The sequence below is a fragment of the Artibeus jamaicensis genome, unplaced genomic scaffold, assembly GCF_021234435.1.
Source record: "Artibeus jamaicensis isolate MK-2021 breed Jamaican fruit bat unplaced genomic scaffold, CSHL_Jam_final contig_464, whole genome shotgun sequence".
NCBI classification, from domain to species: Eukaryota; Metazoa; Chordata; class Mammalia; order Chiroptera; family Phyllostomidae; genus Artibeus; species Artibeus jamaicensis.
Window position 1 is genome coordinate 14,300,384 of NW_026521842.1, and position 19,176 is coordinate 14,319,559.

At 46.6% G+C, this 19,176-nt stretch overlaps 1 protein-coding gene across 1 annotated transcript in view; it reads right to left on the reverse strand.

The window, feature by feature from the left end:
- The window catches only part of HYDIN (HYDIN axonemal central pair apparatus protein), a 339,107-nt gene that overhangs the window by 84,605 nt on the left and 235,326 nt on the right, over positions 1 to 19,176 (reverse strand). The window contains exons 34-42 of the mRNA XM_037154186.2: positions 18,951 to 19,078; positions 18,610 to 18,801; positions 18,127 to 18,276; positions 14,824 to 15,063; positions 11,167 to 11,335; positions 8,379 to 8,546; positions 7,799 to 7,972; positions 4,561 to 4,731; positions 1,220 to 1,434 (exon numbers count right to left, since the gene is read on the reverse strand). Of these exons, the coding sequence (XP_037010081.2) occupies positions 1,220 to 1,434; positions 4,561 to 4,731; positions 7,799 to 7,972; positions 8,379 to 8,546; positions 11,167 to 11,335; positions 14,824 to 15,063; positions 18,127 to 18,276; positions 18,610 to 18,801; positions 18,951 to 19,078 (1,607 nt within the window). The remainder of the gene's footprint in view (positions 1 to 1,219; positions 1,435 to 4,560; positions 4,732 to 7,798; positions 7,973 to 8,378; positions 8,547 to 11,166; positions 11,336 to 14,823; positions 15,064 to 18,126; positions 18,277 to 18,609; positions 18,802 to 18,950; positions 19,079 to 19,176) is intronic.

Sequence of the window (19,176 nt, forward strand, 5' to 3'; positions counted from 1 at the left end):
GTATTTTAACATTTTACTTGAATATTTAAGAAAACATGGAAGTATATGAAGAAAATATTTAAATATTTAATGAACTGGATTAGATCACCTATAAAGAAAAGGTCAATACCAAAAAGGAGAGCAGCTGACTCAGTCCTAGCCTACTCTGAAAAACCTGTTTGTGAAGGCGGAGGCCATGGAGGGGCGTGGGAGTCATCGGGCAGAGGGAGAGTGGAGAAGCAGGGTGTTCTGAAAACAAAGTGAGGAAAGCCTTTCCAGAAGGAGGGGTTAACAGCTGCCAAGAGCTCATGGAAGATGAGGACAAAAAAACTGGCCAATGGATGTAGCAAGATGAATACCCATGACCTTGAGGAGAGTAGCCAGTGGCGTGGGGAGGACGGAGGCCTTGTGGGCACAGGTGAAGGGAGAACAGTGATGAGGACCAGGAGGCAACCGTGCAGCAATTCTCTGGAGGAAAGTTGAGGGACGAGGTAATAGCTGGAGGGGAATCTGGGGTCATGGGAACCTATTTTTTAAAGATGGGGGGTAATAAATCATGCCTAGAGGCTGATGGGAAGAATCCAACAGATAATGGGGGGAAAAACAAATGTAGAGAGAGAAAACAATTGCAGGAATCTAGTCTTGAGTGAAAGAGAAGGGACGGGGCCCAGCTGCAGAAGCAGCTACTCCGCTGCAGGGAAGGCAGGGCGCTGGGCTAGCAGGAGGGCTGTCCAGTAGGTTTGATGGTTGGAGGGGAAGGCCACCCGCCCGCTGTCTTTGGCTTCGGCACCTGCATTCTGCCAAGATTGTTCTCAGCGTCTCTGGGCACGTGGCTTACACCCTCTGACCTTCTCTATGGCTTTTTAAAAATGACTTATGGTTTAACCTGATTCTTTTTACATACCTATTTGTCACCAATCTCATTTTATCGCAAATGTTTTAAGGTGCGGTTATGTCCTTCACTGGACTCCCTGTGCAGCTCTCGTGCAGAATGTGATTTACTGATCTCCACGTTGCCAGTGCCCAACCCAGTGCCCCAGTGCCTGTACCGTGACAGTCACTTGCTGAACACCAGCCGGAAGACCCTCCCTTTGGGGGGAGTGGTGCAGGGACAGTGCTCAGACCTGCCCGGGGAGGGCACCCATAGGAATGAAGCTGTGCTGACCCGGCTGCAGGATGCTGAGGAAGACGGGGAGGAGGAAGGACCCCAGACCTCCTTCTGCGGGGCCCTGATTTGTACCTGTGGTGTTTCGGGCGGGTGCTGATGCTGCTGCTTCTGAGACCCAGAGGCGTGGCTCTCTGCCTTGCTTTTGCCCAGCAGCACGCTCCCACGCACAGGCTTTGCACCTTTTGTTTCTGGGGTTACCAGAGTGGATTCGGAGCCTAACTTGCCCAGGGTCTCGGTGCTCAGTTGTATGGGTCCAATGGCAATTTGGGTCGAAGCAGTCTCCTGGGCTACACAGAGAGAGTGGGTTTATATTAAAGGTCACCATAGGACAATAAGGAAATAACAGTGGGGGTGGCTGAGCAGAGCTGAGAGAAGAGGCTTTGTCCGCTGAGGACCGGAGGATGACGGCTCCGTGGAGAGCCTGGCCTGAGTCCAGGCCTCTTCACGCTCAGATCCCACATTAATCTGCCTCGCTTTCTCTTCCAGTCCAGAGGGCAACCATTTCTGAAACTGCTGGTACACTACAGCCTGCCCTGGGAATCTAACCCCTGACCTTTAGTGGTTCTAGGCTGCAGGGCTGCCAGTGGGTAGCTTGGGTAGGGCATTCATTCTTGCTTCCACAGCAGAGCTGCCCAAATGAATACACAGGCTAATTAATAACAGTGCCTGTCGGCAAACCTGGCTTTAACATTAATTTCTCCGTTACACCTTTGGCCTTCCTTCCAATCAGATTGCCACTCCTAAGGACCCTCGCCCACTGAGAAGTTCCCTTTCAGAATCAGTGGCTGATGTAACTATTCACAAGTTTCTATGACAGCTGTTCAGAAAAGCTCCTGTTAGAGTGCCTTGGGCCTTGAGGACAGACTCCTGCCTCTCCCAGCCTCCCACCCACAATGGCAAGGCCGGTCTCACGGTGCCCTCTGGGCCCCGACTCTACAAGGATGGACTGCCTGCACCTGGAGGAGTGTGGGCGTCCAGCAGACGCTGGTGGGCCCTGAGATGCAGTGATGGGGCCATATGCTTGGCTGCTTCCGTGTTTCTCTAGCTCTTGGGTAGACTTGTTACTCAGGTTATTGCTCCTTGTTGACCCCCAAACCCGGAGTTTATTTATAAAAAATTGTGTATTTATTCTTGTATGTGTAAACTTCAGTCACCTTCAAAGTACTCCCCATTTGATGCAGTACACCTATCGAGATTTTTCCACTGGTCAAAACAGCTTTTGAACTTGTTGATTTTGATGCCTTTTAGCTTCTGCTGGTTTTTGTTTCACCTCTTCCACATCGGAAAAACGTTTCCCTTTGAGGACTTTTTTCATTTGGAGAAACACAAAAATGCTGCTCAGGGTGCGATCAGGTGAATAGGGAAGGTGGGGCATGGGGGTCATGCTGATTTTGGTCAAAAAGTGCTGAACACTCAGAGCAGTGTGGGCAGGTGCCCTTGTAAATCACCCATCGTGAAATGGGCAAACATGTTGGAACAGTCTCCGAAAAAAATTCGCTGAAGCTGAATGCAGCCTCTCACAACAATGCCAGCTGGTTCACTGACACAGATGGGTTCCTAGAACACTCATCTTTTGGGGAAAGCCTGTATTATAAGGGGCACACCCTCCAGAAGAGAACTGTTTTTTTTGGGAGTTTTTCCCCTCATAAGCCTTTGAGAACTTTCCCTTGTGAGCTCTCACTATGCTTTGCTTTATCTTTTCAAGTGGCTCCCTCCTCCCCCTCTTGGCACCTGATTATAGGTACAAGGACTTCACACAGCATCTGGGAAGATTGGGGGTAGGGTGGGCAAAGTGTCCGATGACATCAGGGGAGTGGCTGTGCCCAAGTTCTGCTCCACTTATAGACCCACATGGTCCTATGTTTGTCCAGGCCCCATCGCCCCTGTCCCTCCAGGCTCTGCTTGGATAATGGCGCCCCAGCCTCCTGCCACCCCACTTCCTGTCTGGCACAGCCTGCTGACTCCACAGCAAACTGCAGATGTGTGTTTGGGCTTAACCCTCTCTTGAAAGGGTTTTCTTCAAAGTCACCAGTGACCTCTGAACTGTGAATTACAGTAGCACTCTTCTCGGGGTTCATTCTATTTGAATTTCCAGCAATCTCCAATTGTGTTCTTTTAGTGATTCAATACATTTTTTAAAATAAACCTTTACTCTGCATCTACTATGTGCCAGGGACCATTCTGGGTGCTGGGTATACATTAGTGCAAAAAACTAACACAAATTTCTGCCCTCAGAAGCTTACATTCTAGTGAGGGGAGAGAGATGATAAAATAAGTACACGAAACAGCATGCTCACTAGTGATGAGGGCTACCAGGAAAACAAAGCTGAGACGGTGCCTGGACTCTGCAGGGCTCTGGAGAGACCTGGGAGCCCTTCTCACCGCTCTCCCTGGGCTGCCCTGCTACCTGTGCTCCTGCTCGCCCACGCCTCTGGCCTCTGCTCTGCCTCTCAGCCTCCCCACTGGCTTCTCCACAACCTCCTGCCACAGTGGAAGTGTCCCCAAGGTCCCATCCTGCTCTATCCATCCCACCCCTCTTTTTCCGGAACCTTCTGGGCTGACTTCCTCTACTCCGAGGGCTGCACCTGTCACTTTGTGGAGGAAGACCCCCCGCTCCCTGTTCTGCCTGCAGATTGCCATTACGCTCTCAGGGAGCTCAAACTCACGATTCGTCACAGGATTCCAGCGCATCTCCAAAGACCTCAGTGACGTGCAGTTTGACCAAAAAGGAAACCAAAGTCGGCCTGCCCAGGCCTGTCCACTGCTGCCCTCCTCAACCAGACACACGAGAACTACTTTCTGACCATTTTCCCCACAGATGGAAACCATGCAACACCTTTCCTTCAAAACAAAATCAAATTCCTAATTTGGGCATCAACGTCAATCACAATTGGCCTCAAGCTGCCTCCCCACCTCCAATTTACTGTCAGCTCCCCCACTTTCTCTGTTGGGAATGTCTTTGGTTTCATCTTTACTTATCAATACTGTTGGGCCCCCTCAAAGGCCACCTCCACGAAAATGTCCCCAAATCACACCTGCGGGCACCCAGGCACCCCACGTTCACTCCTCCACAGAGCCGGCACTTCTGTGGCATTATTTTCCTCTGCTCCGAATGCGCACACGCCGGCTCCTTTCTAGGTGGCACGACCCCAAAGGTACGGGCCACGCGCTACCCACGGTCCCGTGCCCTGAAGTGCCACTCTCGTGGTGAGTGCCAGCACTGGGCAGCCAGGACAGCCACAGATGCCAGGCGAAGGGAATTTTCCTCCGGATTCTAAGCTGGAGGCATGTTATCAATCAGCCTTCAACTGAGCTCCGGGAGAAAAGCTCAGTGGGGGAAAGAGAGAAGGATGGGTGTTAGCAGTGGCGTGCGGGCCACTTGACCACAAAACGTCAGGGGAAACGGCTCTTACCAGACTCCTCGCCTTCCCGCATGGACTGCTCTATGGCGGCCCGGATGCAGAGCTCTCGGGCCCGGAGCCCCGGCATGCTGCCTTCGGAGATGGCTTCCACCACGACGGAGTCGATGCTCAGGCAGGCTGCGTTGTAGTACTTGGCAACACTGGCTGCCGTGGTGGACTTTCCTGTAAAGGAAGGGGGGCTGAATTTCAGGGCTTTCATTTGCTCAGTGTTCTAGCCAGAACCTTCTACAGCACAGGCCCCCGTACAGTGATCTTTCCCAGGGCCCTGCCTCCAGGTCTCTCATGTGGTCGGAGGCTGCAGCAGAAAAGAGAAGGGAGGCCTGCGGTGTGAGTCAGGACCGTGGGTGCTGCTCCAATTCTACCACCGACGGGCTGTGTGCCACGTACGGCAACACACACCCTCTCTGGGTTTCTCCTCGGCTTAAGAGTGATTCTGTCAGTTGATCTTCAAAAGTCTTGGAGTTCTTATGGTTTCTGATTCTAACAGAGAGACATTTTTGGCTTAAAGAATAACTCATGTTGATTTTTTTTCTCATTTCAAAATACCTGCTCATTAAAAATAAAGCAGAAAATTCCAAAATAGTGGACAGAACAAAAATCCATAATTAGCTGATCCAGAGAAAATTTTGCATATGGCTGTTAAGTATGTATATGTATTATTTTATTTATATTTCTCATAAAAAAAGAAACTGGTTATATGGCAGCCTGAATAACGAGCCCTTACTGATGTTTGCATCCTAATCCCTGGAACCAGTGACCATGCTGCCTTACACAGTGAGTGGACTCTGCAGGTGTGATGACGTTATGCATCTTGCTACAGGGAGATTCTCCTGGATTGTCTGGGGGGGCCCAGTTTAATCATAAGGGTCCTTACAAGAGAGAAGCAGGAGGGCCAGAGGCAGAGCAGGTGATGTGACCATGAAAGCAAGGAGAGAGAGGCTGGAAGATGCCAGCTACCACAGCTTTGAAGACGGAGCAAGAGGCCGTGAGCCAAGGACTGAAGGGAACAATCCTAGAAGCTGGGGGAGGTGAAGGAAATGGATTCTCCACTACAGACTCCAAAAGGAATGTGGCCCAGTTTTTTTTGTAGACCGCTCTGCCTGGTTCTAGGAATTGTATCTGGACCCCTTGTGGCTAAGGGCGAGGGACGACCTTTGGAATGCGAGCTGCAGGAGACAAAGCTTGTCTCTGGTAGCAAACGCTGCCTCAGTTTCTTCTCCTTGCCCCCAAAACTTGGTTGGAAGTCAATGACAGGTAAGACCCCTCACAGCAGGGGGCAACCAAGCCAGATTTGATCACCTGGGAGGCCTTTACGGAAGGACTGGGGGGGTGCTGCAACAAAGAGCAATGGACTCTCGCTCCTGGCTTTGACAAAGCCTGAGTCCCCAAGTTCTCTGGGAGAAGTGCTTCCTGGCTCTAATCCCCTTAAGCCTGAATACTTGATGGGGAGAGGTGCAGCTCCTTGTCTTGCTAGAGCGTGTCCTAGGAAAAAAATTGGCAGCACAAAGATTTCCTGATAAACCTGTGAAATCTGCTCTGCTAAGAGTGCTTTCATTCACATGTTAAGGGTTCGAGCAGGAAACCCTAAAACTCTGTTCCTGACAGACTGACTAACACTAAGCCCTCAGATTTCTTTAAAATGTTATCTACTGTTTGATCCTTGTTGCCCTGTATTCCTGTGTATCACAACCCAATAAAAGGCCCTGGAGGAGGGGGCTCGAGGCCTTTTTCTCCTTGGAGAAACTGGCCACCATCCCACGGCCTTTTTCCTCTGGGAAAATGACCACTTGTCCTCCCTAAGCAGATCACATCATGTCTCAGTCATCTTCACTCTCATCCGTGGCACACAGGGGGACTTGCGAGGAAAGTCGCCCCCACACAGTTTGACCCATTTTAGACCTCGGACCTCCAGAGCTGTGAGAGAGCGAACGGGCACTGTTTTATAGCACTGAGTTTGTGGTTGTTACAGTAGTAACAGGAAACTAGCACAGATTCCAGATAGTAAGTATGACATTTTTTCTCACTTAAAACAATGTATCATGAACATCTTTCTATTCATTCAGTATACTTCTATGGCACTATTTAAAAAAAAAAACTGTGGTGATATACATATAAAATTTACCATTTTAATTTATTTATTTATTTATTTATTTTTAGAGAGGGGAAGGGAGGGAGAAAGAGACAGAGAGAAACATCAACGTGTGGTTGTCGCTCATGTGCCCCCTACTGGAACCTGGCTTGCAACCTAGTCATGCTCGCTGACTGGGAATCAAATTGGTGACCCTTTTGTTCACAGGCCAGTGCTCAACCCACTGAGCCACACTAGCCAGAGCCCCAGTTTAACCATTTTTGAATTTACGGTTTGGTTGTGTAAGTGTACTCACACTGTTGTGTAACCGGCACCAGCACTTTTTCTCCTTCCCAAATGGAAACTCTGTGTCTGCTAGAGAACAGTCCCCCATTCCTCAGTCCCTCTGCCCCTGAGAAATGCCACCGCACTCTCTGTTCCTCTGACTCTGACTGCTCCAGGTACCTTGTGTGACTGGAATGATATAGTCACGGTCCTTCTGTGGATGGCTTGTTCCACTCAGCACAAGGTTCACTCATGTTGTAGTATATATCAGAATTTTCTTCTTTCTTAAGGATGAATACTACTCCACTGTACCACATTTTGTTTATCTAGTCATCTGTCACTGGACATTTGGGCTGTTTCTCCCTTTTGTCTATTGTTAATAACGCTGCTATGAACCTGGGTGTACAAGATGCTATTCCTAATGGTGATGGCAATTCACTGTCTGAATGTGCTATGGCTTAACTGGCCGGTCTCCCATAATGACTGCTTCCACTGCTCCTGACTTTTTATCATGGTAAATCATGTTGCAGTGAACATTCATGTTGTTAATCTTTGTCCACATCATTAATTAATTTTCTAAGATAAAATTTCAGAAGCAATATTGCTGGGTCAAAGGGTTTGTACTTATTTCCCCCCTTTATTTTTAAATAATATAATAGAAAGAATACAAACTCAAATAATTCACAGATGTATTAATTAAAAATGAGGTATCCATGCTCTTTCTCTAGTACCATATCTCTGAGGTTGGCAATTTAACAGTTTGGGGATAATCCTTTCATACATAAATTTCGAACAAATAAGTCTCATGGCCTGAAAGTCACACGTGTGAATTTGGACATAAACACAGAAGGGCAACCCCTCGGGGCTGCAGCGTACCTGACAAGGGCGTCCCGTGGACGATGATGGCGATGCCTTTCTGGTTGTTGGCCACGTTACCTTCTGCAGAGACATCAATGCCCAGGTAGCGAGAGATGACCTTGCTCACTGGGTTGTTCTCTATTTCTCCAACTTCCTCTGAGGAGTGGCTGTCAGTGCTCTGTACCTTGTCGGCTGCAAATTAAAAATACGTGTGTGTACACATGCGCATCTGTGGACACACGGGGTTCACGGGGGTTCTGATGGAAATGGGAAGGGCTTTTTGTTTAAGTGTTGACAGACAATGACACACACAATCTGCTGCACCCGCACCCCCCTTGCATTGTCTAGGTGCCCTGTTTGGCTAATATTTGCCCAAAGCTATTAGGATTGAAAATATACTCTTTGACTCTTAATTCCACTCGGGGGGGATCTTCTGAAAAATAATGTGGGAAGCCAGCAGAGTTGGTCAGAATGAACACACAGTTGTGCTGGAAGGTTTGGAAGATGCAGTTCATGGAGCAAAGTGGAAAGGCACTGAACACTCTCCCCACTTGGGCTTAGAGAAAACTGGCAGCAGAAGGTCAAAATGCTCGGTTACTTTGAAACACGATTTTTTCCAGGCTGTCGTCATCGTCCTCTTCATACAGGTTGTTCTTGAACTCATTCTGGTCTCCCAGGTCCGATGTGACAGAGATCCCGTGGTTAAGTGAGGGCCTCTTCATGCTGGTGGTGGCTCCAGGATCCAAGGGGGATATTTCTTCGTCTTCTGCCAGAGAGTGAGGAGAAACACACAGACAGGAGTTGGGGGTGGGGCGGGGGGGGGGAGGACAGGAAAGAGAAACAAAGAGGACAGTCGCCGAGCTGGTTACCATCACTCTGGACTATCCAGCTCAAACAAGAACCACAGCGAATTTCTCTGCTCAGAGTGTTTCTACATTTCAACATAAAAAAATCCAAAATTAGTGTTCCAGAAAATTTGGAATATTTAGGAGAGCTATAAATTATAAACTTCAGCTGCCAAAGGAGACATAGATAGACAAAGAAATGAAGACAGAGGAACTGCAACTTAATTTTATGATCCCAGTACAGGAGAGGTAGCAACCTCTCATATTATCAATTGTTAATTTTTCAAAACCAAACTTGTACGTACCAGTTAGTGGCCCGCTTTTCCTTCCAGTTTATCAGGAACACTTCTGCACGTTATCGTGAAGCACACCTACTCTTTCCCCGCCCGGCACCCTCCTCACTGCCCCTATCCTGCAGAGCTCAGCTGGTGCGTAGAAGGGCTATGATTGTAGACACTGACCCCCCTCTACCCCAGGGACAAGACATCCTCTTTGATGAGGATTTGGATTTGAGCTGGAGAGGTTGCAGCTGTCTTGTGAAGGTGGTCATGTGACTTGGGACTGTGGCCTTCTGGGCGTGGCGTGGGAAGAGGAGAGGGACGGTGGGCAGCAGGAGAGGGCAGGGTGAGCAGATGCCTGGGGACGCGACTGTCCGCCTTCCTGGGCTCCCCTGGGAACCCCTGGGTCTTGGCTTTGGTGGGGTGTCCAACCCGCAGCCTGTGGGCTGCATGTGGCCCAGGACGGCTATGAATGCAGCCCAACACAAAATTGTAAATTTACTTAAAACACTGAGATTTTTTTGTGATCATGTGCTGCTATGTATTTAATGTGCGGCCCAAGACAACTCTTCTTCCAGTGTGGCCCAGAGACACCTAAAGGTTGGACACCCTGCCCTCTTTCAATTGGTCAAGTGGCAAAAGGAACCCACAGCTGCAGTGTGTCATGGGGACGAGAGTGACAGGGCCCTTCCCCGACTTCAGGATGTCCTTTGTACACCGAAGCCACACCCCTCTCTACCTCAGCCAGCGGGCCATTCTGAGTTGAAACGGTTTTCCCGCCACCCCTTCCTGACTGTGATCTCTCGAAGGTAGGGGCTTGTTTCGCTGATCTTCCCCCCACCCACCCCATCATTCCAGCTCAGTGTTTGGAACATAATGGGTGCTTGTTATGGACTTAACTGGTTTCCCTAAAATTCATGGGTTGAAGTCCTAACTCCTCAGTACCTCAGAGTGTGACTGTAGTTGAAGACAGGGCCTTTAAAAAGGTAATTAAGTTAAAATGAGGCCCTGTGGGTATCCTAACCCATGCATAATCCAATATGACTGGTGTTCAAATAAGAAGAGATTAGGACACAGACACTCAGAGAGGGGAGACCATGTGAACAGAGGGCGAAGATAGCCATCTGCAAGCCGAAGAGGGAGGTACGGAAGAATACGACCCTGCTGACATCTTGATCTTGGACTTCTAATCTCCACAATGGTGAGAAAGTAAATTCCTGTTGGTTAAGCGACCCAGCGTGTTACCAGTTCTAGCAAACTAACAGTGCTCAGTGAATATGACCTGGAGTTTGAGGTGGAGGAGGCAGCCTTCATCTCTCATCTTCTCCTCTTAGTGCAAACTAGAATTCTCTGACTAGCTTCCTGAAGAGACAAGACGGGCCCAAGGGCAGAAGAAATGGACTCCATTCAACTCATTCGTTCAAACTTATTGGGCACTAGGACCTATCAGGTGTGTCTCCAGGCAGTGGGCTGATAAGCGGGAAATACGTGACCACTGCCATTATGGAGGCTTCTTGTCTGGGGGTGGAGACAGGTATGAAGAAAATAATTATATACACATGATGACTTTTACACAGAAGAGAGCGAGGAAGAGCAGGGAGGCACGTGTCCGGGAAGAAGTGCCTCATGACAAGGCACAGGATCCTCCAGGTCTCCAGGATGCTGAGGCTCCAGAACACACATGGGAGCCCCCGGGTGAGGATGGGATCACTTGGCTGGGCCAGAAAGGGCCAGATTAGGAGTGTGCAGTCCAGCTTTGAGACTGGGGTTTGGCTTGAGGACCATGGAGGGCTGACCTCTCCCTCATGTGAACTCCCACCTCTCTGAGGGCACTGATTTTTACTGTACGTGATGTGTTCCCTTGCACTACCTAGATGAAAACATGGAAGCCGTGGAGCTGAGCAGTTACTGCTGTGGACTCTGGAGTCAGTGAGACCTGGGCTTGAGTCCTGATTCTGCCACCTTAACCGTGGACCTTGTCTGCCGGTGCTTAAGTTTCTCACTGTACATGTGAAACCCTCGGCACAGGGCTTAGTATCTGGCAAGTGTTCTAGATCTGTATTAGCAGTGTCTTAACTCCCCACCAGATTCCAGTGAGAGCAGAATGTGTCCCTCTCTGTGCATCCATGCAATGGGGATAACAGGAGCATTTTGTAAGGGTTAGAAATGAAATGCATGAGGCACCTCGCACCTGCCTGGCACCAGGGATAGGTCAAAGCAGCCAGTGCATGGCAGGAGCCGGAGCCCTAAGATGAGTCCTCACCGTTATCCTGCACCAGAGACTCCAGGTATTTCACCTTCAGCTGCTCCTCTTTTGACTGCTTCATCTCGTTGAAGTACTCATACATTTCTGTGGGCAGCTTCTCCCCAGGGATGCGGGGTGGCAGCAGCAGGGTGTTGTAGGAATCATAGCCCTTCAGTGTCCGCAAGATCTGCTTGAGGAGAACAGAAACTGCTGTTGGCCTCGCTGGAAGCTTCTGCTCCTCCCCACAGCCCTCAGTGGGTCTGCTCGTCTCCCGTGTAAAGCCCCTGCCTCTGTCTGAGGCTGGGTGTGTGCAAAGGGCAGGGGCCATTGGAAGGGTCTAAAGAGAAGGCTGAGCCCTGAACCTGGGGTGATGGGATCTTTATTTTGCTCCATTTGAGCCTGGGCATTGAACATGTGGAAGAGAAATTTCTTCTTGTTTTAAAAATAACATACAGTGATTTTTTGGTTTGTTTTCTACTGACAAAAATACAGAACTCCATTACCTACTCTGAGTGACACATTCTTATAAAATATGGTGGTTAGTAAAATGGTATTAAGTATGTGTGCATGTGTATGAAAGAGAGAGAAAGAGAGGAGAGGTAGACTAACATGTGCATTAGGGTTATCAGATGAAATAGGAGATGCCCAGTTAAATCTGTGTTTCAGATAAGCAATGAATAATTTTTAGTATAAATATGTCCAATGTTGCTTATCTGAAATTCAAATTTAACTAGGCTAACTGTTTTTCTTTCTACTAAATGTAGCAACCCTAGTGTGTACGTGTATTTATAAAACACAGCAAAAAAAGTCTGATACGACCCTGTTGATTGCAGCTGGCTGCTGCCGGTAGGGACACGGGGCTCCACTGATATGAAAAATCTGTTTCGTTAGACAACCCTTCTCTAGGATCACCATTTTCAGTTGTTTGAAAACCACTCTTAATACGGTCATTCTAAAATATATATGGAAAAACAACGGGATAAGAATAGTTAAAACACTAAAAAGGAAGAATAAAGGCAGAGGACTGCCCCATCAGATACCAGGGCTGGTGAAGCAGGAATGATAAAGAGGGTGGTACTGATGTCGGGACAGGCAAACTGAGCAATGAGACAGAAGAGAGCTTAGGACGGGCCCATTTATATGTGAAGACTGGATACAGAACACAGGTCTGTGTGGAAAGGAAGGACATTTCAAAGGCTGGTTGATGGAGAGACATGAAGCCTTGGCCCAATGGCTTCAACTGAACTCTAAAGAGCCAGCCCAGCTCCCAAGCTTCCAGTGGCGTCAGCTGAAGTGTCTGCTGCAATCTCATCACAGTTCATCTTTTTCTCCTCCAATTCCGCTTTCTTCTTTTCAGGTATTTTTCCTGAGAGCGCTCCCTAATAAGACTTTTCTACAAGCAAATCTCAGCATCTTAAGTTCTGCTTTCCATGGAACTTGACCCACAACAGAGGATGCTGTGTCAACATAAGCCATTGAGAATTTCATAAATACCTAATTGGAAAGATTCCCTTCCAGAGGGACCAATTCCATTTGAAGAAGTTTCTGTAGGCAGGATTTAAATTGGGCAGACCATAAACACTGGATGTAAAGAAAATAGAAGATTCAAAGACATAGTTGGGGGAGGGCCCCGAGTAAGCAGAGCTACCCCAGCTAAGCCATCCCACATTCCTAACCCAAAGAAAACATGAGATAACAGCATTTAAGTTGCTAAGCTTGGTGGTACTTTGTTTTGCAGCAATAGATAATTAATAAACAACAGCTAATCATCAGACTTCATGAACAGCAAAACTTCATTAAAATGAAAAACTTCTGCTCTGCAAAAGACGTCATTAAGAGAATGAGAAGATAAACCACAGACTGGGAGAAAATATTTGCAAAAGACACATCTGACAAAGGACTATTATTCAAAATAGGTAAAACCCCCCCACAAGAACTCTTAAAATTCAACAATAAGAAAACAAGCAACCTGATTTAAAAAGTAGGCCAAAAACATTAATAGACATCTCACCAAAAAATATACAGATGGCAAATAAGCATATGAAAAGATGCTTCCCATAAAATGTATCAGTGAAATGCACATTAAAATGATGAGATATTACTACATATCTATTAGAATGGCTAATACCCAAAACACTGACAACATCAAGTGTTGGTAGGGACGAGGAGCAACAGGAACTCTCAATTACTACTGATTGGAATGCAAATGGTATGACCACTTTAGAAGGCAGGCTGGTGGCTTCTTACAAAACTAAACATACTCTTACCATACAATCCAGCAATCAAGCCCCTTGGTGTTTACCAAAGAAGTCAAAAACTTATGTCTACACAAACCCCTGTGCATGGGTGTTTATAGCAGCTTTACTCATAATTTGCCAAAACTTGGAAGTAAGCAAGATGTCCTTCAGTAGGGGAATGGATAAATAAATTGTGGTACCGCCAGACAATGGGATATTATTCAGTGCTCAAAAGAAATTAGCTACCAAGTCACAAACTGACATGAAAGAAATGTAAATGCCAATTAGTAAGTGAAAAAAGCCAAGCTGAAAAGGCTACATATTATATGCTTATGATTATATGACATCTTGGAAAAGATCCAGTTATACAGATAGCAAAAAGATCAGTGGTTACTAGGCGTTGAAAGGAGGAGGGGATTAATAGGCTGAGTCCAGAGGATTTTTAGGGCAGTGAAATTACCCTGCATGGTACTATAGTGAGGGACACATGTCATACATCTGTCCAAATCCATGGAACATATAACATCAACAGTGAACTCTGTCATGTGTCAGTGTAGGTTCATCGGTTGTAGCGAATGGACCATTCTAGAAAGGGACACTGCTGATGAGGGAGGCCCTGACGTATGGGAGCAAGGTGTGTACCCCAATCTCAGTACCACCCACTCAAGTGTGCTGTGAGCCTAAAACTGCTCTAAAGTATAGAGTCAAAAAAATAAACATGAAGGAGCAACTGGAAAATACATAGCCCAGAACAAATAGAAAAAAAAGAAAGGCAGATTTAAGCCCTAATATAATTGCATTAAATGTAAATGGTCTAAATACACCAATGAAAGACAGAGATTGCCAGAGTGTATTTTGAAAAAGACCCAGTTAGCCCTGACTGGTGTAGCTCAGTGGGGTGGGCTCTGTCCCACAAAGTGAAAGGTCGCTGGTTCAATCGCCAGTCAGGGCACACGTCTGGGTTGCAGGTTTGGTCCCTGGATGGGGACATGTGAGAGGCAACCAACTGATATTTCTCTCGCACATCAATGTTTCTCTCCCTTTATCCCTCCCTTCCTCTAAATATAAATTAATTAAATATAAACACTTGAGCATATAATTGTGCTCAAGTCTTTTTTAAAAGACTCAATTATATGCTGTCTACAAGAAACTGCCTTCAAATGTAATGACTGCTGTGTACATTCCTCATTGTTAAATTTTAATCATTAGCACGTATTAATTTTTCAATCGGTTGGTTGAAATATATAATGAGATCACAAAAGAGGCAATGAATTCTGCTCAGGGCAAGGGAAGTAGGTTAGAAGAGGCTAGAAAGTGATCTCTAAATTGACAAGGCAGGGTTCAAAGGGAAGGAGGTGCAGGGGTCAGGAGGCAGCTGGCCTGGCGGAGGAGAGCATGAGTGCACGCCACGTGGCGTTTCGCTGTGGCCCCTGCTCACCTTCTCTTCTATGAGATACTGCTGGTCAAACTCTAAGGAGTAAAACTCAATGGGAAAGTCACAGGGGTTCTTCACCACCACCTCAGCCTCGTCTCCGGGTGCGTACGGCAGCAGCGGCCCCAGCTCCAGAACAGTAGGGCTAAATTCCAAGCGTGGCTCCAAACCCTGCCCCTGTGTCAGCAGCGTAAGCTTCTGAGTACCACGCGCTATCTGGAACGTCTGGGTTTGGCTGTAGAATCTCTGGAAAACATAAAACAAAACACGCATCTGAATATTTTCCTATTACAGACCAGGTAAAAGCAAAAGCCGCTGCCAGGGTGGAATGATTGATCCTACTTAGGATAAGAGAGGAAACTTTTCTTATAAAATTGCATGAGAGCAATTTCTATTACAGCATCAATACTACTCATCTATTAGAGCATGTTGGGCACCGTGTGGATGCTTTATCACGGCCCTTCAAGAGCCTTGCTCGTATCCCTCAGACTGCCAGTGCACGGGAATGTCCCACCGCCACTATCCGTACCTCTGGGTCTGTACCCGGGGCTCTCATTTAATGGGCCCTGCTACCCATGGGCAGGGCAGAGCAGGGCAGGGCAGAGTGCCCGAGAAGAAACACCTGCTGGTAGTGGCCCTCAGTCAATGACTCTGAGTAGTTACTGTATAAAGACCTCAGCTCCCTCCCTCCTGGGGAGGGATAATCCTGAAGTGTGTATTTTGTGTGTTTTCTAAGTTTCCAGTGGGATTAAGCTCCAGTCTCCAAGGTAGCTGGCTCACTCATACACCCTATCAGCTTCCTTCTTTTCCCTTATCATCTTCTTCCTATGTTTCTATCAGTATTCCATACATTTCTCCAACAATCTGTTTGCATTAAAAAATTTCCCCAGGTTTGTTTCTTGGAGAATCTGAATGAATATATTTCAATTTTTTAAAAAGACACAGTTAAGTCTCATATAATCCATTCCAGTATTTACTTCAAATGATACAGTTATGATCCAAGTCTGGTAGCTGGTGATGGCAATTATTCTACTCTGGTTTCACTGGGGAACCTATTTAAAGAGGCAGGTTCACAGGTGCCATCCCTAGAGATCCTGACTTGATAGGGGCAGGGTAAGGCTGGGGCTCTTCATTTTTAACCAGATTGCTCGGCTGTTCTGATACAGTTGGGTTCCGGGCTTGGGTTGGGAGACCATGATTGGCTGCATGATTTGAGGAGCTCCTAACTCTCTTAGCTCAAGGGGGGAAATCAGACAGATGCACACATACATAAAAATACCTACTGTTGGAAGCAGTACCTTATGATCCAAACTTCTATATTTTAATTGCTTTTTATGGAAATCTTGCTAGAAGATTTCATCCATTTCCTTGCTTTATAACACGGAGTATTCAAACAAACGTTGTAATGTCTAGGAGCTGCGTGTGTGAATATTGGTGGTTTCTCTGCTGCTGACGGGGGAGAAACGGGTGTGGACTGTATGGGCTGTAGGGCTAACCAGTTCCTTGTGTAGAGCCAACAAACTCCTCTCCAAGTAGGTGGAAGCTTTTTTTAAACTTTGACCAATTCCAACTCAACCTTTATGAAACTGCCTGAACAGATTTTTAAAAAACTATATTTACTGATATGTCCCTCGTTCAGTAAAACACCCAAAGTCATGATGAAACCCCTTGACAGTCTTAAGATTCTCTGAAAATGAAAAACATAGTAACATAGTAATTCTATTTTCTTTTAAATGGAAGACTATACTTTCAGGGATCATTTTTATAGTTTGTTACCAAAAGGGTTGGGGATGTTTTTATGATAATAGAACCAGAGAGTTTATTTTATTTATTTATCTTTAGAGGGGAAGGGAAGGAGAGAGGGAGAGAAACATCAATGTAGGTTGACTCCTGTGTGTCCCTTGCTGGGAACTGGCCTGCAGGGAACCGGCCTGCAACCCAGGTATGTGCCCTGGCTGGGAATCGAACTGCGATTGTCTGGTTCGCAGGCCCGCGCTCAATCCACTGAGCTACACCAGCCAGGGCATATTTTATTTATTCACTTTTAGACAGAGGGGAAGAGAAGGACAAAGAGAGGGAGAGAAATATCAGTGTGCGGTTGTCTCTTGAGCACCCTGTACTGGGGACCTGGCTGGCAACTCAGGCATTTGCCCTGACTGGGAATTGAACTGGCAACCCTTTGGTTCTCAGCCTGTGCTCAATCCACTGAGCTATACAAATCAGGGTCAGAAAGTTTATTTTAGAACCAATATGAAATCATTCACTTTTCTTCCTGCTCACTGTAGATTCTTGAGCATTTCCTCAAAGCTATTACCAGCAAAATCATAAGTGATCTAAAAACTTGCATCTTTTTTCTTTTAAAAAGATTAAAGAAAAAAGTCTCCTAAATGCCTTGAGCGTTGAGCAAAAGTCTTTTTAAGTGTAATCTTCTGAGATCTTCTCTGGTTCTAAGTTTTTATTATTTCTATTATGTTCTTTGTCAGAAGTAGCGTTGTGCTGGTGTATTCACAAAAGAAATGTTTGTGAGTCCCAGGGAGTGTGTCTTCCAGGAAGTAATTGTCATTACCAAAACTGCTAATGATAACAGCTAATAATTATTGAGACACTTACTATATATAGAGCAGTATGCTGTGCATTTTATCACATTAATTCAGTTAATCTTCAACATGACCCTGGAGGTAGCTGTTGCAGTTGATAACGTCTGACCTGAAACTCTGGAGCCCAGATGTTTTCAAGCTCAGATTTTTAAACAGATAAACAGAGCACAAATGCCCTACGCTACCTAACAGCCTCAGCAGGGTCTGGGGCAGGCCCCCTGGAATCACATACATAACAGTTCCTCCAGATGCACTGTCTGACTCTGCAAGCTAAGGGGGGTAACTAAAGGTTTAATGATCTCTTTTTGGTTCAGATGCAGTTTCTCTGCCAAATGAGTTTGGGTCTGAAACTTACGAAATTTGTTTGCAGATTTTGGAGCTTACTGGACTTCAGAATTGCAATAAGGAATTTTTTGACATGTAATATTATTATTTTGCATTTTATCTACGAACAAACTGAAGTTGAGCAGGGTTAAGTCATTTGCTCAAAGCCACGCAACCTCTATGCAGGTGGGCTGATTCCAGAGCAGGTGCCTTTCACCACCGGGCCACACAGCTCTGATGAGAACCAGGAGCTACCTGAGGTGTCGTGCTCAGAATACAGAGGAGTGGGCCACTCCAAGCTTCCCCGGAGACCCAATGGAGCATGGGCTTTGTAAAGCTCAGAAAGGTTCAGAGAGTCTGAATGGAATCACACTTCTTTTCAGCTTACCTCTTCCTTAGGCATGAATTTCACTTGCACGTTGAATCTCTCACCAGGATCCAAGACCCCAGAAGTAGGCTGGACCTCAAAGATCCGTGTCTTTGGCTTTAATTCAGCATATAGTTTCCGTCTCAAGTATTTTGGCATGTGTTTCTCCAGCTGGTTCATAAATATGAGACAATCAGATCATTATCTATGGAAAGTGGGCTTATTCCATCCTTTACTCATTCAACCTACACTTACTGAGTACCTCCCAGGTGTCAGGGAATGTGTAGATACCAGGGGAACAAAGATGAATAAGACGTTCACCAGACAGCATGGCCTGATAGGTCCTCAAATGCTGGGCTAAGGGACTACATTTTATTCAGGTGGCAATGGTTGTCAATGAAAGTCTGAGCAGGAGAGGAAAATGATGAGAGTAGATGCCTAGGATTACAAACATGGCTGAAATGGAGATGGAAAACAGGGGACCCCTGGGCCACACTCACTTACCTTGTTAAATAGCTTATGGCTGTGGACAAACCATTCACAAGGAACTTGAAGGTGATTGGAAAGCTGAACAGTTTCCACAAGGCACTGTCCACACTGAATTGTGGCAAACTCCACTTTCTCACAAGACAGAGTCATAGTGGGAATGGTCACCTTGGCTTGCAGACAGATGTGAATTGTTGGACCCCCAACCACCTAGAGTGGGCATAAAATTGCTGTTATCAGGTGGCATAGGGCTGGGGGGAAAAGCGTGGCTCTGAAATAGTAACTGGATCATGGCGGGATGATTGACCAGCAGAGCCAGATGCCGGGGAGGGCCAGCAGGGCACAGCAGCCCATCTTACCTTGACGGGCAGAACGACCTCTTTGTTGCCAACAGAAAGATTGGTCCCGTGTGGGTCAAATCTCACTTCAAATGTTTCTGTTTCACAGTAAGGCAGATTCTTTACACGATCTAAGTCAGTACTAAAGCCTGGACCAAGACAAACAAAATTTCTTTGTGGGAAAGAGAAATAGCAAATAAGAGCTGCTTTAGATGGAGCCCCTCTTGGGCAGGATAACCCTTTAAAG